Here is a 23,635-nt window from a genome sequence, read left to right as displayed (position 1 = left end):
AGAAGGATCTTAGACTGATTGGTTTGTAGGCTTTCGCATTGTCATAGCTGCATTTACCCGGTTTAGGGATAAAGACAACCCTGACTTCCCGCCACCTCCCGGGCACATAGCCCAATGCTAGGCAGGCCCTAAATGCGGGTATCAGTGTGCGCAGGAGCAATGGAACCCCTCTTCGCAAGAGGGCCGGATGTATCACATCCGGACCCGGACTCTTGTACATTTCGAAGGCGTCCACCGCCCATCGCAGCCTGTCCAGCGTTACGATTCTTGCGGCTAGCTCCCAGTCGGGATCGCTGCTTCCTGTTCGCGTCCAGTCGGCCTCAGGGTACTCTCCAGGGTGCTCTATAGTAGAGTCCGGAAAGTGCGCGCGAACCAGATGCTCAAGGACCTCTCGCGGTTCTTGTCAGCGCGATTCCACCCAGCCCATGTGCAGGGCCCCCCGAGAAAACCCTACGTAGTCTGGAGATGCTTGAAAGCGCCTCCAGTTCCTCACAGTATGTTCTCCAGGTGAGCTCCTTTGATTGTTTTATGAGCCTCTTATACTCCTCTGCACATTTCTGTACAGAGTCCAGTCTTCGGCTCTCTTTGATTTGGGCGCTCGATTCCCGAGTCTCCTGGACTGGCTTCTCAGCCTGTCCAGCTCACGACTCCACCGAGGCACTTTGTTTCCTTGCATGCGTCGTTTAGCCGGCCATGCCATCTGGAAGGACTCGGTTAGGGCAACGTGGATTCTCTCCACCTCGTCCTCCAACCTGTCCTCCCTGCAGGGCCTTACACGTCCTACCCTGAGCCTTTCCTCCAGGTTCCTCTCAAAGGAGTCCCAGTCGGTGGCCCTTAGGTTTCTGCGCAGGCGGTCCTGCTGTAGTTTGGCACAGCCCTTAATGCTAAATCTAATGCGTCGATGGTCGGAGAGTGTTTCCTCCCGGTCCACTCTCGATTCCCGGCATCGCCCCGCCAGCCGGCGGGTGCACATGGTTACGTCAATGATACACTGATAGCGAGAGATGACAAACGTAGGCCTCGAGCCCCTGTTTAGGATCTCCAGGTCCACGTCTGCCATAAATTCCAGGAGAGCAGTGCCTCTGTCATTACATCTTTCACTGCCCTACATCACGTTCTGCGCATTTGCGTCAAACCCTATGATGAGTGGCAGCTTTTTGGCTCTGCAGTGATTTACCAAATCACGCAGTTCCTTGGTAGGTGGTGGTGTCGGCGAGTCATGCGGGAAGTAAGCCGAGCAGAACACAATGTCCTCCGCTTCAACCTCCCCCAGAAGTCTCACGACAACCGCCACCAAATCTCTGTGGCAGAAGTTAGCCATTCCCCTGGCTCCGCACGCTTTTTTGACAGCAATGCAGGCCCGGGGCCCAGGTCGCCCGGGCATAGAATAGCTCCACCTCGCCTCCAGATAAGCCTTTAACCGAGCCTCCGTGATGCCAGGGCTCTTGTATAAGGCATATGTCTGTGTGCTCTACCGCAAGGCTGCGACTCAGCAGGGCAGTCTCAGCCTTGCAGTGCTGCGAGATAATCTGGGAGCAGTGGACTAGTAGTGAGACTAAGCCGTCTCCCTGCATCTCGTCTCCTGCTCCTCCACCCCGCGTCAGTCTGGCCATTGGTGGGCCTTTTAGGCAGGGTCGCGTGTTGGCCCCCTTACCTGCCCCGGGTGAGATGAGCCCGGCTGGGCCCAGTTGAGGGTCCCTTGAAACCCCCTTCCAGTTCCTGCCGAGCCCCCCGTCACCAGAGGCGGCCTTCTTCTACGGTCCTTTGGACGTCCGCACAGCGGAGGTGGTGTAACAACGAGGGGGTCCCTCTGTAAGAGGGAGCCTTTCTCGCTCTCCTGCGCCCCACCCTCGCGGCCGCCTTTGTCAGCGGTTACAGGGGCACCCTCCGGACCATCCGGTGCAGTTGGCGCTCCCTTCCGCCCACCCTCATCCCCTGCAGCCCCTGACCCACTTTGGTCAGTGACCGCGTTCCCAGGGTCCCGCTGTGCCTGGGGCGCCTTTACTCCCACCGCCCTCCGCTGGGTCTCGTAGAAACGAGCCCGGCCGAGGCAGTAGAAGGGGGCGATCCCCAGACCCCTCAGGACCTCTAGGAACTTAGGGTCCACTCCCAGCACCAGATTGAGCCCCTTGTCCCCCCTTCGGCAATCCCAGACTCTCCGCGCCTCTCAACGCCTCCTGGACCAGGTCGGTCTGCTCCCTCCTCAGGGACAGCTCAGGGTAGCCAGTTGGCACTACGGCCACCCTGCCTCCATCCTTCGCTGCCTCCCTGAAGGAAGCTGCCCCCAGTTCTTCCATCACCCGCACCCTCTTCGCGGGCATGGCCACATCCGGGGGAGTGGAACCAGAAGACCTGGGCCTCTTGGGCCCTGTCCCCTGTTCCTCCTTTCCCTCAGACGCGGTCGTTACCTGCGGGGTTTGCAGATCCCGCGAGGCCTCGCCTTTCAGCCTAGCCTGGCGGGCCCTGCGCTTCTCCGCGCCCGTCCTTCCCTTCTTTCTTCTACCATGGGTGGGGTCAGCGACAGCGGGCCCACCAAAGGTAGGCCCCTCTGAGGCTGGCTTCCCCTCTACCTCCATCTGCGCTTGTTCCCCTTCTGGGGCCCTAGCGCAGATCATCATCTCCTCTGCCCTACATGCCTCTGCCGTTCCCTCAGGTAGGGCACCGTCATCGGCGTTAACAATTTTATTATTCATTGGGTCCATATAAAAATCCCACGAGTTTCCAGGAAAAAAAGAGTCAGCCCCCGCAGAGCCTGGATACGGGGGTAGGGCATGGATACAATGGGGTGCTGCCTGGTTCCCCAAGGGTATCGTTTGAGACACTGTTCCCTAGTGCCATCCAGCCCTCGGCACGATTACTTCCACCTTGGCTTGGGGAGTCTGGTCCGCGGCGATGCCTTGGGTCTTCCTGACGGGTCTTTACTCCCGTAGGTTGACGTTATATCTGTCGCTAGCCGGGTTCCGAAGTGGGCCCCAGGATCCTGGATTCAGGTGCTGTTGTCCAGCTTCCTGTCTCCGTTCCCGAGGTGCCGCCCATTCTCCGGCCTTCTCCCTATCCGCCACCCGGGGACGCGCTCAGTCGGTGACTCAAACCGTCCCCTTCGTCTCGTTTATAGAGCACGTCAGGGGTGAGATATGATTAATATCAATATAATTAATTAAATATAAAAATATAATAATTACATTTATGGAGACTTGATAAATACGATCTACTTACTAATGACTTGGTAGTATGTCATAGTGTAGTTTCACTTTCTTTGCACAAGGTTGATCACTTTGATCTTCTGAGTTATCACTATCACACATATTTTACTGTCAAAAATTAAAATGAAAATTTAAATAAAACGCAGGTTATGTGTACCGTAGTAAACAACAACGTCGAACTGAGTGAGAAGCCACACCGTACACTCTACTACACAGAATATAGATAGGCATACCTTAATATAGCGTGGCGATTGCTCGCCACGGCAAGTATCGCCACGCCAACGATTCGGTTTAGAAGTGCGCCTATAGATGTTTCACATCAAAAAAGAGAGAGTTGCCTCCTAAGCATCCCTAGATGAAGCTTTCGACTATGCTGTTCCTCGCAATTGCATACCAGCATTTGTTTTGTCTCATTCATCGGCTTGCTCTTTTTACTGTTTTAAATTTTTCCACATTCATACTGTCAATTTGGCTGTGGTGTTGATTTATCCTCGCATCCTCATGTGAGAACACGAGTGGACCTACATTTTTTAAGTGGGTTCCGAACCACTGAGTGTTTATTTTTACTCCACCTCTATTTTTGGGTGTCTCTATATATTCTTTAATGCTAAGGGATTTCTGAGGGTTTTATTTACCCCCACTACGCGTCCTCCCCTGGGGACTTTTGTGACTCGAGTTCCCGAGCTTCCATGACTATTTTTTCTTGTAAGCAAATCTTTTGCAAAGTCCTGAAAGATCCGAAATGATTTTTCATTTTGAGCATGCTCTTGTACGTTCATCACGCTCATGCCCAACTGCTTCATGTACTTTTCTCTCAGGAGATCGTACCTGTCGCAGTCGTTCAGAACGTGAGTATTTGTTTCTTCTTCACCACACGGGCACAGATCTGAGTCTATGGATCCCTGCTTGTGAAGTCTGCTCTTGAAATTGCCGTGACCGGTCATGAACTGAATGGCATATCTATTTGGAAGAAGCCATTAAGCCTTTATTCTTCTGGCCACATCTGGCAGATATCTGAAAGTGGTTCTACCCTTTTCAGAGTTCTCCCACTCTCTCTGCCAGATTTCATTCACTTTGCAATCGATGTCTTTCAGGACTCGTGCTTTCCATTTTTCTAGCCTTTCCCCGGAATTCCGCGTCTCGGGGTCATGTACAAGATCCTCGATCTCTATTTTCTTCCCTTTTCTCAGATTGTATCGTGCTGTTCTGCGGATACATTCTAATGTGACGGGCACATTCCCCGTCAGAACCGTCAGCGCTTGCGCGGAAACGGTTCGATATGCACCTGTGACTTTGATCAGCGGAAAATCTCTGAGCCATGTCAAGTTTGACCCTGACATGTTTTAGCATTCTATCGTGCCATCTTGCTGCCGCATAGGTAGCTATCGGCACGAAGAGACCTTTGTATATTGTTCCCATCGCTTTTAGACCTATTCCCCATTCTCTTCGGGCCACTCTGCCCAGCCTTTCAAATAGGTCCTTGGTTCGTTCTGAAATTTTTCTCACGTGTTCTTGTACACTTAAGCCTGTACCAAAGGTGATTCCTAGGTACTTGTAGAGTTCTGTTCTCTTGACTCTAGTTCCTTTAATTCTAACGTCCGGAGACGTCTTCTTGTGAAAATTCCCTTTTGCAAGTAACATTTCACACTTATGTGCAGCAAGCGTGAGCTTGTTCTCGTCACACCAATGAACTATCGCGTCTAGTGCAGCTTGGCCTTTTTCCTCTAAATCTTTTCTGCTGTGTCCTTCAATTAGTACTACTTGATCGTCAGCATACGCTAACGTCTTGCAGCTCTAATTTTCGAGCATCTTCAGATTTGAGTCGAAGATGAGGTTCCAAAGCGTGGGTCCGATGACTGAGTCCTGAGGGCAGCCCTTGTTCACAGCCTTGACGACCTCACGAGCAGACTCTCTCATCATTACGTTGCTGTTACAGAGGTAATTGATGATGAGCAAGTATAGCTTTTTGGGGCAATCCTTCTCTCTGAGCGCTCTCATAATACTGGACCACCACACATTATCGAAGGCACCTTGTATGTCGAGAAAAATGACCGTAACATATTTTTGACTTGAGTTTTTCACTATATTTCTCAACTGGCCTATGGCGTCTTCCGTGGATCTACCACATCTGAAGCCATATTGATTTTGGGATAATTGTGGTTCGATTACCCCAGTTAGTTTTGTTAGCATAAGTGCTTCCAGTATCTTACCGAGGATTGGTAGGAGACAGATTGGCCGATACGATGACGGGTCTGTTTCGTCTTTGTCAGGGCTCTTCTTGATTGTTACTACTCTCCCGGTTTTCCATGAATCTGGAAAAAGGGAGTGTATAAGACAGGCGTTGTATATTTTAAGCAGGTCTTCGCTTATTATTGGCATTGCGGCTTTTAATATATCCAAGCTGAAGTTGTCTGGCCCGGGGGCTTTTTTCAACTTCATCGTTTATGCATGCTGTTAGCTCTTTCTTGGTGAAGAGTCATTTCGCCTTCTGGTGGTCGCTTGTTCAGGGCCCGCAGCCGCCTCTGGCCCTCCGCCTCCCCATCCTCGCAGTCTTCCGGAAACAACTTATCCACCATGGCTTTGGCCATAGCTTGCCAGTCATTAGTGTATCCATTGTCATACTTTATGTTATTTATTACATCTTTGGTCTTGATTTTTCTTGTTTGGAGTTTGTATGCGAAGCTCCATGGATTTTCGTTCCCATTAAGGGTGTAGAATTCTTTCCATTTATTTGTGCGCGCTTCGAAAATGATCTGTGTGTAGATCCATTTCTCCCTTCTGTATTCTTCGAATTTTTGTGCTCTCTTTGTAGGATCTACGTTCCTTTGAAATGCCCTTCTAGCCCTGTATGCCACTTTTTTCAGTCTGGTGAGCTCAGGATTCCACCATGGAACCTTCCTGGCTCGACTATTGCGAATAGGTATGGATGCGTTAGAGGCTTTGCATAGCGCTTTACTGAGGTGTTTTACCTGCTCAATGACCTGGGTTCGGTTAGTTAGATCGCTATAGGGTTTGCTATGCCATTTTTGCATTAATCGCTCGGTAAAAAGATTCCAGTCGGCTTTACTCGTCAGATACCCTTTGCAGCTGTCGCTGCTCTGGTTATTAACTATTTTAACGTTTTTACTGGTTTTGATCGTGAACGTGATTGCTCTGTGATCACTGGATGTCCACCCATCGTGTACTTTCCATCCACAGATGTTTTCATACATTTTGGGTGTTGCCAGCGTCATATCTGGGTGACCTTCTCCGACTTCCGACGAGACGGTAGCCATCTCTCCCTCATTTACTACCTGTAATCCCCACTGGGCGATTAATGCTTCAAGTTTTTCACCTTTGGTGTTTGTTTTCTTTGCTCCACATAGGGTGGACCATGCATTGGCATCTATAGCAATAGTTCTTTACCTCTCAGCTGTTCCATCACTTTGTGCACGTGATCTATAAGTTCATCTATGTCTTGGAAGAGTTGAAAATATCCACTTGTCACATAAGTGTTTTTATTATTTTGTATGAGCTCAGCGATCACAGTGTGTTACGCAAGTGTCCGAGCTTTGTTACTGTGATTGCTGGGTTTATAACAGCTATAACTGCCCATGGTGGTGTATTCCCATGTTTAATGATACTTGTACGCATTCCAAGGCCCTATGTACCATTTTTGTTGTTGTATGGTTCTTGGAGCAAGAGTACGTCATACCCTTTTGTCACGGCTATTTGTCGGATTTCAGGCATGCCTATTGTTGCTCTTCTGCAGTTTAGTTGCATTACATTCAAGCCTACATCCACCTGTGGATTTTTAAAGTGTTTATTGTCCATAATCTATTCGTTCGACTAGTCTCTCCAAGGCCTGCTTGTTTGATGGACAGTCCTTGTGTGTGGCTAGATGATTATGCGGCTTCTTTGATTGGTGTCAGTTCACACATTTGTGTTCCTGCACATTTTGTTGGTTCGGGCACTCAGGCCCCTTGTGTCCCACGGTTGCACGAATAGAGCAACACGATTCTCTCTCACAGTGCTTTGCTAAGTGGCCGAAGCCTTGACATTTAAAACATCTCGTGACGAGAAGGAAGTCACGGATTCTACAACCGCTATATTGTATATAAAGACGCTGTTTCGCTAATATTTTGTTTCTCATTTGCGGAGTTACCTCCGCAACCCAGTTCCCGGTTGTACCACCATTCTTGCCCGTTCTACATTTGAGAGTAAATTGCTTCTCAAAAAGCTTTTTACTTTCTGGTAGCCTATCATTCTGTGCATAGACAGCGCTGCCCAACTCAGCCTCAGTCATTTCCTTGAGAACATCTATTACATCTGTCGAAATAAATTCTTTAAATTCCTTCTAAGTAATTGAGGGTAGAAATTCTATCAAATAGGGTTCATTTATTGGGAAGACCCAAAGACCAGCCAAAATAATAAATACTAGAGAAAATTTTCCGGACGGATTTCTCTTCGGAAAAAGTAATAAAGTTGCGTCTGTCATGCTGAAGGCATCTTGAGTGCATGCCCAGTTTATTTCCCTCATTTTTAAATTTAAACTTACCGTGGCAAATGGCACAAATACATTAAGGGAACTTAAGCCCTTTCTGTTTATTACTTATTTTAGCGTGGGATCTGTTTGCTGTTAAAGCCCAGACTCTTGTAAAACCGAATTCGAGTTTCCGTCCCATTACAAATTTTATGGAGGTTCTATGAGTTCTCTTCGTAACGAGAAGTCATAAATCCCTCTTGACAATTTTAAAATGTTTAGAAAAATATTCTTTCAACTTAATAATTTTAATATAGAATAATTACAATTTTTTCTACGATCATGACAATATAAAAAACTCGTTGTTAGGACAATCCTAACTTATCTCGAATTGAAAAATAATTCGAAAGAAGATTTTATAAAACGTGAGTTACTAATCTTATTATAAACCGAATCGAAACATTATTCAACATTTCTTTTTATCTGAAATAGTTTTAATTTTAAATTGCTAATTTTAAATTGTTAATATTTAACGTATCTAATTATTATTTATCTTAAAGAGAATTGTGGAGGGAGAAAATGGGACCTCCCGAAACAATTCTCATTTGCGGTCGAGAGAGGGGAAGCCCGCCCACACTCTCGACACCTCAATGTAGAGGGGTTGGCGTTAACCCTGAAACATTGAGACTATAGAGTAGGGAAGGGAAAATTCGGGCCCAAGGTCATCAACCATTGGTCCCCTGAATTTTTCCTTCCATGCCTCTGAGGAGACACCCTCAGGGAATGAACAAAACTATTTTGCGCATCATTTTGTTCCTCAGTGTATATTCCTCCGTTTCGTTTAACTAATTTTCAAGTTAGTATTTTCTTTCAGTCCTCCGAGACTATTTCTGTTTTTGTCTTTGGTGACTTCTATTTCAATTTTATATTATTCAATTCTTTTGAGACTTTTCTCTTTTCTAAAATTACAATAAATTCGTTTATATATATATATATATATATATATATATATATCGCGGATAAACTGTATTCTTTTGTAACCTACCAAGTAAGTGGAAATAGTGTTTAATTAAATTGTGTGGGAAACCAGTTTGAAGGGAAGCAGAGACACATCCCTTGTAAGTTTATTTGTTAAAATATTTCTGTGTGTTTTACTTTTAAAATATAGACTCTTCGGAGTCAATTAAATTAAAATCCTCGACAATTTGTTTTCTATTTTAATCCCTATCCAGTGGGGTGGTTTTTATATTTGGGAAATTCCAGTTAAACTATTAAATAGCTATGTCATTTCGTTTAATTTTGACATAACACATCATATATGATGACCCTTGGGAGTCTCTTTTTTGGTTCGTCAATCGAGAAGGTCTTCGTCAGTTTTTTCTTGTCTGACCAAGCCTCTGTACTTCATTTTCTGTTGGGGTTGTCATTATGATTCCTCATTTGGTGGTACGAATGTTATTAATCCGTACCTTTTCGGTGTTCGGGTTGAACACCTTCATGAGTTGGCTTTTCGCCTGCCCCATGTTCTCCAACTCTTTCGAGTTTTTCGGGTTGAGGAAAACGGTTTGGACTGGTTCGTTCCTCAATGGTTGTACTTTAGCTGGCAGCCGTGGGGCTGTCCGTTTTCGTACGATACCGGCGTATGTAACGCCCGACTCATTTTGTGGGTCTTTACCCCGACTTCCCTCAGCGAGTCCACGCTTCCCTGCAACTTAGCACATCGTGCTGTCAGGGTAGCAATCATCTCCATCAGGGAGTCTAGGCTTCTGTCACCTTTTTTGCCCTGATCACTTGAGGTGTCCAGGGCGTTTTTGATAATTGCGAGATGCTTGCATGCCGATCTCGGTACTTTATCAGAGTCGAGGTCAACATTAACAAAACAACAACAAAAACCATAAAACAAACAACAACAACAAATAAACAAAATAAACAAAGCAATAATAAAATAAATTATACGCGGCGTCGGAGACATTTCTGAATAGTTAGTTTCACTAAAAAATAATTTAACATAATAATCATTTAACATCATCATAATAATAATCATTTCACATAATTAAAATTCCTGAGAAGGCCTGTCGCGTCTCCTCGCTCGCGTGCCACCCGACCGAGTCCTCATTGGCAGGAGGGCAGCCGGAATATGGGGGACCACCCCACCTTCCGGAATGATTACATCCTTCAGGAGTTTGGCTAACTCCTCATCTTCTTTTATCGCCAACTGTATATGACGGGGGATGATTCTCGACCTCCTATTCCTCTTCCCTGCGACTTTATCAGTGCCGAGGTCAGCATGCAAGCATGACCTCGGGTCTTTATCAGTGCTGCACTTCATCACTGCTCGGCACTTTATCAGCGCATGGCACCTCAGGCTCTTCCTCACTTGAGCTATCGCTCCCAAAGTGAGTGGTTGTCTTCTTCTTTTGTGTTGCTCTAGATTTTGCCTCAGTACTATCGCAAGAGCCGGAGCTGAGATCGCTCCTCGCTCTTTTGAGGCTTTGCTCTTCACAGTCCATTGCTGTAGCATGACTGTCCAGCTTAGTTCCCATTTTCGTGTTTTTTGTGTTTTGGTTTGTTTTAATAATTGCTCGTGCGTTCTTGTCTTTGTTTATTTGATCCTTAGTGCTTCCAAGCCGGGGCTTGGGACCTGTTTTTATTTGTGCAATGATTTCTTTGGTAATTATTGTTGTTGTTTTGTTTGCGGTTTTCTTTTTGGAATCCATACAGTAGTTTTTTATTTCATTCACCTTTCTCGCGCCCCAGCCTGCGTGGACTTTCAAAATTGGCACAAATGTGGTGGCTCCCATTGGGCAGCGGACACATCGTGAGAGCTACGAGTCAGATATAGCACGGCTGACTACAAGCTAAACTCGACACCCCCTCCTCATGCAGGTTTCCACCCCGCAGAAGTGGGCCGGCATTCTGAGAAAAGAACGTCTTGCCGCTGCAGCCTCCGCACTCGCCGAAGCCGATTGATCGAGGGCTGGCTAGTTCCTCGTCCGCCTGTTTAGCCCAGGAAAGAGACCGAAGCAGCGTGTTAGTCCATCAAATCCGCAGAGATGATTTCCCGCAGCGTACCAGGCACTTCCACCAAGGTTACGGGTCTCCATACACGGCAAACATGCGGGTAGGGGCACCACTCCCTACTTTTGTTAGTTCTACAATTAGCAAGCTAGGGGTACCGGTCAAATACCCCATAGGTCTCTCCCCCCGCGTGAGTTTCAGCTCTTATTACTCAGACGCTTGTTGGTTGGGGGGGGGGGGGGGTGTCTCGAACATAGTTGACTTGTAGAAAATTCGCTAGTCCGATGGTCTGCTCGACAAGATTATCAAACTCATAGAGCTTTTCACGATAACCAGATGGAACTTTCGGTTCAATTTTTCGCTTTGTTTTGATTCCCCTATAATTTTCAGACTGAACGACAGTACGTGTAATAGAGGAAAGTACTCTCTTGTCGCTAGTTCTAAAGAGAAAGTGGTGAGTTTTGAAAAAACCCCGCCAAGTACGTTGATCCTGACCATAATGCTGAATAATTTTTTGATTCACAATGGACTTTTTACCCCTTTCGATTTGAGTCGAGTATTTGATTTGACTGCGATATAGATATTAGAGAGAACTCAAAACGATGTATGGACGCCTATCATCACCAGCTTTCTCCACTGGTAAATTCAATCAATGAGCTTGGCATCTTTTTTTATTTGTGTATCATATTCAAATTTTCATAATTGTGGCTTCAATATTTAAGTAATTGTTATTTCAAGTTTTTTTTTCAAATGAACAACATCGAAATATATGCTTGGCGCATTTATTTACAAAAACATTTCTTGTTTTTATTTTTGGGGGGATCATAATATTCATTTTCAAACACTCCTCCCTCATTAGGTATTACCTCATAGCCCGTTATCAGTTTTATACTATTAATCACACCCCAGCTAATGTCACTCAAAGTCTGTCTAATGAACGCACAGCTATGAGGATCTCAACAATTTTTACTGATTCTACGCATATTACTCTCTGAGTTTTTTTTGTGATATTTACTCAGTAGTAATACCCCAGGACCTTCAAAATTATCGGATATTTTTCGAGAGTTTCGTTGCGGTGAGTTTCGCAGAAAAACCCGAGCGCCTCGCGCCTCGCGCTCGGGTTTTTCTGCGCAACCTGCGCAACTTATCCCGATCGGTGCTACGCAGGGAAACTGGACAGAATTATCCGATTAATTTTGAAGGTCGAGGGGTATTTGGCTGGACTATTTTTTTCATTCCAATTTCAAACAATTAAATGTGTGGCATGTCACGTCATATAGTATGATTTTTCACTCGTAGTTATGGCTTCTCCAGCGTATATTTTCTGTCTGCACAAAATGCAGAGAATTGTATCCAAATTGTGGTTTTTGTCTTCACTGTATTATTAGGAACATTATTTTTATTTTTGTGATCAATAATCTCCAAGGATTCTCCTCCAAATCTGCTCATGTCGAGGTAAAGTCTTTGAACTTGATTTTTTGTAATGACAGTTTTGGGGTTTGAAACGCGTACAAATTGTTTATCGGATATTTTCATTGCTGAGCAACAAACAGGGAAATATCCGAAAAATATCCGAAGTAAAACCCTCTTACTTGTACCACGTGATGGGAAATGCCACCATTTGATTGGTTGAAATTGGGATGAAAAAAATAATCTACGTTATTTCTTATATCCAGTTTGAACGTCCGTATTAAAACCTTCAAGTCAGTCGTTTGTATCGAATAGTGTTCCGTAACCCTCAATATCTGCTCGCGATCGCTGATAATTCCCGCTTCGAGTTTCTCCATCATCACTTCCATGTACCACATCGTCATTACTCGGAAAATTTGGAATTGTTCGTGTTGTCGAATCAGTGTCGCGTTGTTCAATAGTACACGTTCTCTACGGTTTCAATGATCTTCTAGATGATCGCGACTCTATCACAAATCTGACCGTTAGACAATAGTACACTGTCGAATAACATGTCCATCTGATTTACCGACATAAACGAACAAAGCCTCTTAGTATCACGAGATTCTCAATTTGAGATGACAGCAAAACGTGATAATTATTTACCTCTATCTGTCGCCTACGTAAATAGAAAAGTGATCTACCTATACATCACTAGCCACAACGACAAATTTAATGAAATTGCGTAGTTGTAGATACAAGAGGGAGGATGGAAACATACTCGAGTGGAAATTATGTCAGGCGCGCCTGGCGTGTCATTAGAACTTGATCTGTTGGTGGTCAGGCGAGACTTGATGAAGAAAATGATCAGTTTTTGATTTAGTCCATTTCATCGGAATTACTTTGATCAGGTGCTGATACGGTAAGCTTGATCTGAACTTGAGGTCCGTTCAGCTGTAATCACGTTGATGAAGTTTGGATGAGATGGGCCTGATCTGATACTGAGGTCTGTCTGCATGCGATTATTCAGATCAGATTCCGATCAGTTCAACTTGAGCGGAAATCGAGCATTGTGCTTACAATTGCTTTGAAATGTGTGTACGTGTTTATGTATTATATGCCTTTATTTATAGCTTGCTTTTTTAAGATTGGCACTATATGACATTGTTCTGCAGTTGAATGCAATTCTATTTAGAAAAGCCCTGTCCATAATCCAATAAATAATTATGAATGTGTGATGTTTTTCGAATAGGATATAGATTTTGAATAATAATAGCAGAGTATAAGAAATAAACAACTTTCACTATTTAATTAAATGAAACAATGATTATTCCAATTTAGCTCATCCGCAATCTTTAGGAAAAGACTCGTTAAGACTACTGCGTTGAAAACCCATGTGTTTTCCTCGAGATAAGGTATGATACAGGGAGGTATTGTCAACCTTTGATGTCACTGACACGAAAACAGGGGACAAGTACCTCCGGAAGCCGTGCGCGGCGCTGTACACTCTCTCCCCCTCATGCGCGTTTCGTCCCCACCACTCGGCATGTTCTGGGGTGGAGCGTTCAAATCTCGACGAAGGCGCCCAATTTTTTTTTACTATTTCTTCCGAAAAAGGGTTGGCATGCAAATCGGAAAATTATAAAGATAAACATGAATCGAGAAAGGATAAAAGATGATTTTTTAAAGAATCTATTCATCATTACTTCGTACATTCTCGCTCACGATTTTCCATTTTCGCACGAATAAAGTATTTACAGGGAAATTCTTTCCACGTCACCCAAGAGGTAGAGTCATCGACGTGTTTTATTCAAACTGGTATCCTCCGTAGGCCTACTCCACTAAGTCGAGGGATGGACAATCGTTATGATTTGCAAACCTGGAAGCGTAAAGAAATAAGTAACGTGGAAAACATGTAAGTCCCATCACCTACTGCATTCTCAATTTACCAATAACCATTGCATCAGAATAGAAAATATATATATTGAAGATCGTAGAACACAATCGTCGAGAGCTGGAAGACCCAATCGAGCTCCGGGCACCCATCCTGGATTATTGTGGTCCTTGAATTGGTGAGTTTTAGCTAAAACAATGTATTGTTTATTAGATATGTCGAAAAATGAGCCAACTTGAAAATTCCCACCTATTCGTAAATTCATGATCATGCGTTTGACCAATTTCGAACTTATGATCATGAATTTAAAATTGGTAGGAAGGTTCAACTTATTCCAAAGGCATACATTAGTGTGCATATTTCTAATGTTCAACTTCCCTTTGATGAATGCATCTTCTGAGAATTTTTTCTCCCGTGCTTCATAGTCCTTCATGTTGGAGAATTTTTCCCTTTCCCAGCAGACTGTGCAGAAGTTCTCATGAAACCACTTTTAGATGCGTATTTCACCACGACTTCGGGTTGAGACATGTTTAACGCCAAAACGTGCACACGCAAGGCCAGGAATTTGTGAATGCACATTTTGATTAAATCGTGCTTCGAACCGAAAAAAAAGGATAACTCGGGTGGACTCTGCTCATTGATGGTTGTCGCGAGGCATTCCAACACATTTGGTGTCTGCAGAACTTTCGTCCCGGCGCTCTGCATTAAAATCTCTGAAATCAACGTGATTTCATGGAGTTGGCCCGTTGGGTGAATCAATCCTCCCCTGCTGATCTCTTCTGTCCACTGACACAGGAGAGAAGTGTCGATATTACGAGCAATGAGTGCGTTATTACACTCCTCACAGAATGCGTGGAGCTTACGTGCAATCCAACCCGCCAGGAAATACACACCATACTGTTGGGTTGTTGACAACTGGCACTCTTCTAGTGCGAGATTTGTCATTGCGCCACTTTCCTCTTCTACCAACTTGCTCTCTCTATTACGCCCTCTACGAAAGTCAATGTAATCAGCTTCTTCGTCATCTGAGTACGAAGCGTTCTTGCTGGCCTTCAAGAACATAGCCACTGCTAGAAGTTCGTGGAACTGCAACGTAGCTGAAGCAGATATATCTATGCTACGTTGAATTGGTTTTCGTTGAGGAGGCGGCTTACCGAATCTCAAGGCCTTCAACCAGCTCCACAAACCCTGTCAGCTTCTTCCTCCTATAATTACTCCTTTTGCCATTCCCGAGAGCTTCACTCCTATGTCTCCCAGATATAATGGAGTACCATTCATGGACTTGAAGAATGAACTATCCTGTGGTTTCCGCTGCTGGAGGGATCGTCGATTGTGCGTTCTTTGCTAAGAGAGTAAGAGCTTTCGTAACCTCCGCAGAGAAAACCTCACGGGCAAGCTGGGCATTCATTTTGTTGAATTTGCCAGGCTGCAGATGTCCCACCTTCAATTTGTAGGCTATCGTAATTCCCCCTCGTCCATAATTATTAGCCTCGACCAGTGACGCAACATGCTGCATGAAAATGATCAACCCAGGCAGATTGTTGGCGAGTTTTATCTCATCGGGGATGTAAAAATCCGTCCTCTCCAGTTGACACCAATATTTTTTAGGAGATGCTCACGATCTGGAGCCATCCATAATCGTTCTCCTTACTGGAGAGGATGAGGACAAGGCGGGCTGCATTGGTTTTGAATGCAATGAACACCTTGAATATTTCACAATGCTTGATTGCCGGGTCCTGAAACTGATGACAAGCATACAACATGGAGTCCGGCATTAGCAAGCAGTTGAATTATCTGCATCAGATATTTTCGCAGTTTCTTAGCATCAATAGATGCGCCTGTTAGTGCATAGCAAACTGGCTGCTTCCAGTGTGAAAAAACTCCACGAGCCACGACTGTCAGAGCATGGGAAGCTTGTGTAGCCGCTTCCGTTTCATCTCGAACAAGTTCTGGAGTCACTAAACCGATGAATTTTTTCAATCCACGGTCCTATTCCACTGCCGGATGGATCGCCATTTCGTCGAAGCTCAAAATACAGAAACGAGCATTGGGAGTTTCATCCTGAGCCACTTTCTCTCCAAGCCATTTTATAATTCCAGATGTAACCCCCGGCTCAAACGTAATGTGGGAAATCCTCCGGAAGATCATCGTATATGCGGGTAATGGGAAGTGTTCCTCCATCCACAAATATTCATATCCAGCGACATGAACTTTACACAATATTCGGACTGCTTTCTGGATGGTTTCTTCCGACTGACATCGGGTGTTTGAGGTCAGATCGTCACATTGCATACTAAGAATTTGATCATCATTGAGAAACTTCTTCAGATTAGTCCTCAAAGTCTCCATTTTCTTTTCAGCGTGCCGAGCCTACACGCAAAAAGAGGGGTTTAGAATATGAATAGCATAGGGGAATATTTACGATCATAAAATGACCAATACCTTCTGGAATTGATTTCAAAATTATCACAAGGAAAAAAATTCCCATTTAGCCCGGATGATTTCAGCCTCTCCTGTTTAATCTCGGCACATTTAATCGCTCGTAACAATAAACCCCTCGCTATCACCACTGAACTCTCGTCGTTACCTTTGTAGGTCCACGATGCAGTCCAGATATTTTCCCCTCACGACTCCATCAATGCACCCATGGGAACCTCCCTTTTTCCTTTCAATTCATGAATAAAAATAATGTCAATTGAAATTGCCTCCCTTTCTGCTGCTGTGAGCTTTCTCTTCATTGCCATATTATCTCTCTCCAATTCTTTAATATTGGCCTTTAAAGCACTAATTATATCGCCACTTTCTTTAGGAGTAATACATTGAAGCCTTTCAAGGTCACGATGATTGTCGATCATCCCCTCATCTTCATCAACAGTGCCACAGAAGGCTGAGAGAAGCTTCCATCCAAGTCTCCCCAGGGCTGCCGACTAGAGTTATGAGTCTTGAAGACAATACAATGATTATCAAAAGCGATAAATGCGTTGTTGAAAATCATTAAATTATTATCTTCCATAAAAACCCCTGGCGAAACAGAGTTCAGTAGAATTTTGAAAACCCATTGGCTAATAAACATGATCATTGGGGATTTTTTTTCGTTAGTTAATTTGTTAGTGAACCTCACTTTCCCGCCTATCAATCCACGAATTGTGAAGTATCCCACTTATCTATTCGGTAGTCAAAAAATGGAAAAAATTAATAAAGGAACTTTTTTAATGATTATCCATATTACTCCAGGTGTCCACATTACCTCAGTCTTCCATGATCATTGTTCTTCTTGATTTTGAATTAGTTACGTTCCCTTTTTGATGGACGTTTTATAAATATATGGCGCACAGCATCCTTCTTCAGCATCTCCATATCGCCCTTTCTTTCTCATTGATCGTTGCCAAGGTGTCCCTATGATCAATGCATTGTTAAACAAGATATATTTATTGACGAACGAGACAATAAAAACAAATTGTTGCTTTTGCACCTTGCACAACTAACAATCCACTGTGGATGCTTTATCACTTGGCAACAAATCCCCACAATTTTTCATCCATTTTCTTCGTCTATCGGTTTTTTTCTCAGATGAAAGAGAGAAAAATTAATAACTGTCCCTCGATGAGTTTTTGCAATTCGCAATTGAACAAGATTTTACCATTTTCACAGATTCAATTCGCACACGATGTGTAAACTGATTCCTACAGGTTTCGATAGGATAAAACATTGGGACATCGCGAATCGTATACAAATCTCCCCCCACTCCAACGTCCCTTCATGAAAAAACATTTTGATTTGTAGGTGAATCAATGAATTTACTTACATTACTTGAATATTACTAGTCCCCTTGAGCAACAGGGGACCTTGTCCCCTGCCTTGTCCCCTGTTGCTCACTTGACAATACCTCCCTAAATCATACCTTACCTCGAGAGACTGTTCGAGAGCGCCCCCGCTCTCGACGCGTCAAGGGTGAGAGGCCTGACCCAAAGACAAGGCCCTTTTGTCGTTTGGGTTGTTAGGTTTTTTTTTTATATGGAGGTTTTCGGGAAATCTTCAACAGATTCTGGCCAAGTTGGTCGAGCCCTGATCTGAGATTCGTACTCAATAAAACCCTAACTCCTCTAGTCTCCTGGTCCCAGGATCTCCGCGGGACGGCCGTCAGGCATTACTGCACGAGGGGGGGGGGGAGACATCAGCGACCCACCACGTCGCACCACCTGCTGTCCGGAAGTGCAGTTTCTCTTAGCGCCTCCCCAGTAGCTCCAGCTCCTCCACCTCGTCCTGATAGGCGATTTCCCTCCTCAGCTCCGTCATCACCTGCGCCGCGAAGTTGCTAGCTGCCTCCCAGGCAGCCCTCGAAGAGAGCATCACTGTCACCATCTCTTCTAGCTTGGTCCGGCCTTTTACCACCCTATCCCACCGCTCGCGATTGATTATAAACCGCGGGCAAACGAAAAAGACGTGCTCTGAATCTTCCGTTGGGCCTGGGCGTGCAGGGCTGTTGAGTTGGGTTGTTTAGGTCATGAACGGCCCAAGTGTTTCGGTATTCCCCGGTGACGTTTGTAATGGGTCGCGTGCTCGAACCAATGTAAAAATATTCCCCACAAGAGAATATTTCTATGTGTACAAAGAAAGATTACGCATAGCTAAAATACTTGAGTCTTCCCCCTTCCCGTTCCTGCGTGCAGCATAGTCCGAACATTCATTCTTCGTGGTTGTCGGTTTAAGAGTGATTTGTGTTGTGACAGTTCGTTAGTGAATATTTACCGCATTTTTGGCGTAAATAATTTAAGCAAGAGCCTAATCCAGTGATTTTGATGCTCACATCGAAAAAGAAATCGGTAAGTTGAATTGTCATGTGGGGTTGAGCAGGTAATGGAATTCACGCCAGCGTATGAGACGATTGTTATTTGTTCCTCTACGTTACAGAAGGGAGAGTTAGCCTTAAGATTGGCGTGTCCTCTCGTTGGATGATCTGGAATGATGTGTGTGCGATGTAGGCCGGAGAGCGAATGTGTCGATTTCCGGGACAGTGCGACCTTTTAAAGAAAGGTGTAGGAGAGGGGATGCCTCGGGATCTCTGGTCTGGGATTGGCTCGGCACTGTACTCGGGGAAGCTCGGTTTATGAATAGGACAATTCTGAGGTATTCCCCAGTTTTTAATGATAGATTTCTGGGTTATTTCCCAGATTTTAATGATGGGGATGGCGCCGGTCAGGTAGGTGATTAGCCGCCGAGGGTCTGGTTCAGGACTAGACGCGTTTGGGGAATTCCCCTTCGAGATGACAGGGTGCACTGGAGACACAGTCAATTACGTTTATTGCCTAATGAAACCGTTATAATGAAGAATATTTGCCTGTCGGGGGAGGTAAAGTCGTATTTTGCAGGCTGTACGGTGGATGATATATCCTTTCATTAAAAATTGTGTCGTTATCTTTTTCTCAAATCAGTGTTTATCAATGATAAATCCAAAGTGAAAGGACATACCAACGTATTGGGATCTCCGGCAGGGGACTACGCGCTCTAGCGGTTGAAACCGTGTACTAGTAAGAGAGAGTTGATGTCTGTCATTTGACTGGGCGAGCAAGTAGTTCAAATTATTCCACCACAACTATCATTTATTTAAACGTGAATTTTTATTATCGTGATATTTTTGCATAACTCATTAAATTTTCTTGATTGAACATTATATTGTATTAATAATGGAGTTTCCTGAAAAACCCAATAAAAGTAAAACCTTTTGTTGCGTGTATGGATGTCACAGCAAAGCCTGTCGTGATCCAAAAATCCGATTTTACACTTTTCCTCGTGAAAAAGTTGACTTTGTGAAAATCATAAATAAATTTGATGAAGAGGAAATGATTGACAGACGTCAGGCTTGGATCAAAGTGTTAAGAATAGGGAAGAAAGTGTCGAAATACATGAAAGTTTGTTCTCTACATTTCATTGAAGATGACTTCATATTACCATGTAAACAGATAATTATTTTCATTAAATTTAATTGAATTTTCAGTGAACTCAAAAATTGAAGAATTAAAGATAATATTAGATTACCGATTTTTCAATTACAGTCAGAGCTAAACAGCATAACACAATACTGCTTCGCCTGAAAAAAACAAGTGTTCCCTCACTCAATTTGCCTCCTCAACCTACCACAACATCTCAAAATACTGCCAATGCACCGGATAACAGTGCCCGAGCAGAAAGGAGACGTCAAAGATCAATACACAAACGATCTCCGACGGATACCAATTATGAAGAATTGATTTAAAAAAGGGATGCCGCGGGAAATACTGAAGGAGCAAGAGGAGAAGATGACACGCCTATCGGTGAATTTCAGCCAAATGAAATACCATCATTGCTTCCAAAAAATTTAAAGAACACGGGAACACAAGTTGATGGGAGTCTCAGTGATGCAGCAACACAGGCCCCAAAGAATTATTCAGAAATAGGAGTTCAAGTCCGGAGTGATTTAGTCATGTTGAAATTCATAAATTTTATTACAGACGATGCTGAGTTAAGTACTCTTACAGGAATTCATAGTTTTGAATTACTGAATACTATTGAAGAATTGGTGAAAACGATAGATGGAGCATCATGTGCAAGTACCACATTACCTCTCAGAGAAACCATAATCATGACTTTTATGAAATTCAAAGAGAACTCGTCGTATACTATGTTGGCACTCCTTTTTCGTTGTTCTATTGACACTTGCAAGCAGAGGATTGTAAAAATGATCGATCTACTGGATAGGTGTTTAAAACCGAGCATCGTTTGGCCAAGTAAAGAAAATATCTTGCAAAATTTACCATTGTCTTTCAAAGGTTTAGAAAACGTTCGAGTAGTAGTAGATTGCACGGAAATAAAAATACAAAAGCCATCTAAATTGTGTTGCCAAATACAGAGTTATTCCTATTATAAAACTTCTTATACAATCAAATTCATGACTGGTGTGACACCAGCTGGATTAATCTCTTTTGTAAGTAAAGCTTACGGTGGACGTGTTTCTGATAATATGATTTTGCAACAAAGTGTAATTTTGAAGAAAATGGACAAGAATGATATTGTAATGGCTGACAAGGGCTTCACTGTCGAAGATCTGTGCAGGAAAAACGATGTGACACTTCTCACGCCTTTTTTTCTTAGAAACAAGGAGCAGTTTACAAAAACCGAAGCACTCACTAATCGTAGGATTGCTAAGGCACGAGTCCATGTGGAGCGAGTCAATCAGAGGTTGAAGACTTTCGCTGTACTGGGGAACACCATGCCAATTTGCCTACTAAGCAAAGTTGAAGAAATTTTCAATATTATCGGTGGGATTGTGAACTTGAGCTTGCCTATTCTTAAGAACGATAAGTTTTGTACGTAGAAAGATAGTTAATAAATTGACCTATTTCAACTTATCATAATTTATTGCAAATGATTTTTTTGGTAAAGAATTACTGTATCAACAGGTAGGTTTACATAAAGCTGACCATCATAAACAAAATCTTTAAGGTCGTCATTCTTCGTCTCTGTGTGTACTTTCTTTGTGACATGCATAATGAATCATTTTATCAAAATAGAGTTTTTTTTAAGAATACAGCAGCTTTGTGGTATATTCAGGTTGAAATTTCATAGGAAATGAAATGAAAGCATCATCAAATGGAGTATAAATGATGAATTCCGTGACCGGCAAATTCAACACAGCCATACCTATTTGTACTTGTGCAAAGTATGTATGAGACTCTTTCAGGGTAAATTTGTCGCCTTTTTTGACTAACCATTTGATAGAGTTAATCACTTCACTTAATTTATTCTTTTTACCAGAATAAGGACATTTGATTTCAATCAATTTAACCGGCTTATTATCATCAAAAATAATCCCATCGGGGGAATACCCAAGCCATGAGTTCTCACATGAAACAATCAAACCAGTTTCTACAATTTTTAGTGGTAGAATTGTTTTTTCATAAGCTTTGCGTGCCAAAATTTCATTGTCTAAGCCGTGCTTTATGTAGCAATTATGGAATGATTTAGGATAGAAATAATTTATTGCTTTTTTCTTCCAATCTGGATTCTTATTATTTCGATATGTGAATATGCTATACGCAACGATCCCAGTTATTCGAAATTGTCGTTCCTCTAGCCACACTGAATAATATTGCTTGCTTTCAACACAAATCGCGTAGACATTCTTCTCAAGTCGACAAATAAATTTTGTGCAACATTCTCTCAGAGGATCAATCTCCAATTTCTTCAGATCATGTAGAAATGGCGATGCCTGCTGATTGTTGAATATAGCTTGAATTGTTGAAGGATCAATTATTGATTCATTACTATTAATCACCTCAAAAGTTTCATGCCTCCCACACCTGAGAATAAAAGAAAACAAGAAAGAAAACAAAAATTAGAGAAAGTATCCCGTTTAAAAACTGACAGAAAAATATTAGTTTCATTTTTCGTTTATTTTATAGTAGGTTGATTACACTATTCATCAGATAATACACTCATGATTCCATATTTAAATTAATAAAGTCTAAAAATATTGATTAAGAATAGAATTTATCAACGAGAAAAGGCTCATAATTGAATTGATTGTAACTATTTTTTATCTTTTCTAGATAAATATTTAGCGTAAACGATTGTAAAAAAAAGTTAAAAATCATGGCGAATGAATCTAAAAATATCCAAAAATTAATCATGGTAAATAAAATTTGTTCTAATACATGTGTAGTGCCAATGCTGACTTGAGAAGCTTCCTCGCCATGATTGTTCTCAACAAATCCTCTTGGCTCGTTGACAACTCTGATTTTCGTCCTTCGACAACATTAGGTTCATTATCTACTCTGGTTTTTCGTCGGTTTTGAGCTTGCAGATCTTTTTCTCTTCGTTTAAACATACATTCATGTTCATTGAACGGCCTAGGCTCATATTTTGCCAATGAGGATGCGTGGGGTGCATTCCAAACGCATTTTTTGTTAGTGCAGGTGATAGTTTTTAAACTCTGCAGATCATTCCTTAAATGAAGCAATAAAAATTGAAAATTACTGTTGTGATGATATTTTTTTTTAGATATAAAATGTTATAAAATTTAACGTTTGGGCAATAGTGAAATGCCATGTAAACTTACCTACTACAATACAATAGCACTGCTACGACATGCTTGCAAACACCACTCAGCCCAGCTTTACAGGAACATTCCATACCAATAATTCTTCCATCTTTAAGTATTTCACCAGTTATCTCATGTGGATTACTTTTTAATTGAGAAGTTTGTAGACAAAAAGCGAGAATTTTATAGCTTTCACAGTCACTGGAGTTATTTTTCACTTGTCCACATTGAATTATGAAATCTGCATTAAGCAGATCTTCTCCACCACGGAAACTCTTAGCTCTGGGATTTGTATCAGCAAATCTACAAATTTCTTGCGTGCTAACTCTCATTTTGAACCGATTCAATTAACTATTTCACCATATAAAAATAAAGAACAGCATTAGGTCAGCTGGCTCTTCGACTCTCTTTCAATAGTTCTTTAGTTTCACCGCGAGGTGGCCAACATTAAGCTACGCCTCCGTCGGAGATCCCAATAATTATAATTTGGTAAAAAAAAACCGAGTTAATATGTCCGAGAGGGATCCTGTTTTCCGGGCATATATCATAGGTCTTATATAGAAGCTGCTACTATTTTTGTAATTTTTTACGTA

At 42.9% G+C, this 23,635-nt stretch overlaps 3 protein-coding genes across 3 annotated transcripts; 1 reads left to right on the top strand and 2 right to left on the bottom strand.

Annotated features, from left to right (window-relative positions):
- Positions 1–13,323: 13,323 nt before the first annotated feature.
- Positions 13,324–15,792, bottom strand: LOC135167113 (uncharacterized). The gene is made up of 3 exons (XM_064129960.1): positions 14,022–15,792; positions 13,779–13,951; positions 13,324–13,677 (listed from the first exon to the last, which is right to left on the bottom strand). Exon 1 carries the CDS (start codon positions 15,026–15,028, stop codon positions 14,396–14,398), a length of 633 nt encoding a protein of 210 aa, XP_063986030.1. The 5' UTR covers positions 15,029–15,792; the 3' UTR covers positions 13,324–13,677; positions 13,779–13,951; positions 14,022–14,395.
- A 2,967-nt stretch (positions 15,793–18,759) lies between these two features.
- LOC135167112 (uncharacterized) lies at positions 18,760–21,412 on the top strand. The gene is made up of 3 exons (XM_064129958.1): positions 18,760–19,918; positions 20,020–20,139; positions 20,482–21,412. The coding sequence occupies exons 1-3, from the start codon at positions 19,651–19,653 to the stop codon at positions 21,315–21,317; spliced, it is 1,224 nt and encodes a 407-aa protein (XP_063986028.1). The 5' UTR covers positions 18,760–19,650; the 3' UTR covers positions 21,318–21,412.
- A 109-nt stretch (positions 21,413–21,521) lies between these two features.
- LOC135167528 (uncharacterized) lies at positions 21,522–23,376 on the bottom strand. Its single transcript, XM_064130811.1, has 3 exons — positions 23,061–23,376; positions 22,657–22,947; positions 21,522–22,302 (listed from the first exon to the last, which is right to left on the bottom strand). Exons 1-3 carry the CDS (start codon positions 23,372–23,374, stop codon positions 21,522–21,524), a joined length of 1,386 nt encoding a protein of 461 aa, XP_063986881.1. The 5' UTR covers positions 23,375–23,376.
- Between the last annotated feature and the right edge of the window lie 259 nt (positions 23,377–23,635).

Source organism: Diachasmimorpha longicaudata, chromosome 11, assembly GCF_034640455.1.
Source record: "Diachasmimorpha longicaudata isolate KC_UGA_2023 chromosome 11, iyDiaLong2, whole genome shotgun sequence".
Lineage (NCBI taxonomy): Eukaryota > Metazoa > Arthropoda > Insecta > Hymenoptera > Braconidae > Diachasmimorpha > Diachasmimorpha longicaudata.
The sequence above is the reverse complement of the archived record's forward strand: the minus strand, read 5'-3'. Positions and strand labels throughout refer to the sequence as shown.

Bases quoted from the DNA above. Each gene is read 5' to 3' on its own strand.
- LOC135167113 (XM_064129960.1), bottom strand. From the start codon at position 15,028: ATGTTCTTGAAGGCCAGCAAGAACGCTTCGTACTCAGATGACGAAGAA.
- LOC135167112 (XM_064129958.1), top strand. From the start codon at position 19,651: ATGGAGTTTCCTGAAAAACCCAATAAAAGTAAAACCTTTTGTTGCGTG. The intron at 19,919-20,019 runs GTAAACAGATAA...TTTCAATTACAG, and splicing joins AGATGACTTCATATTACCAT to TCAGAGCTAAACAGCATAAC. The intron at 20,140-20,481 runs GTGCCCGAGCAG...GTACTCTTACAG, and splicing joins TGCCAATGCACCGGATAACA to GAATTCATAGTTTTGAATTA.
- LOC135167528 (XM_064130811.1), bottom strand. From the start codon at position 23,374: ATGAGAGTTAGCACGCAAGAAATTTGTAGATTTGCTGATACAAATCCC. The intron at 22,948-23,060 runs GTAAGTTTACAT...GCTTCATTTAAG, and splicing joins GTGCTATTGTATTGTAGTAG to GAATGATCTGCAGAGTTTAA. The intron at 22,303-22,656 runs GTATTAGAACAA...TTTTATTCTCAG, and splicing joins TCAGCATTGGCACTACACAT to GTGTGGGAGGCATGAAACTT.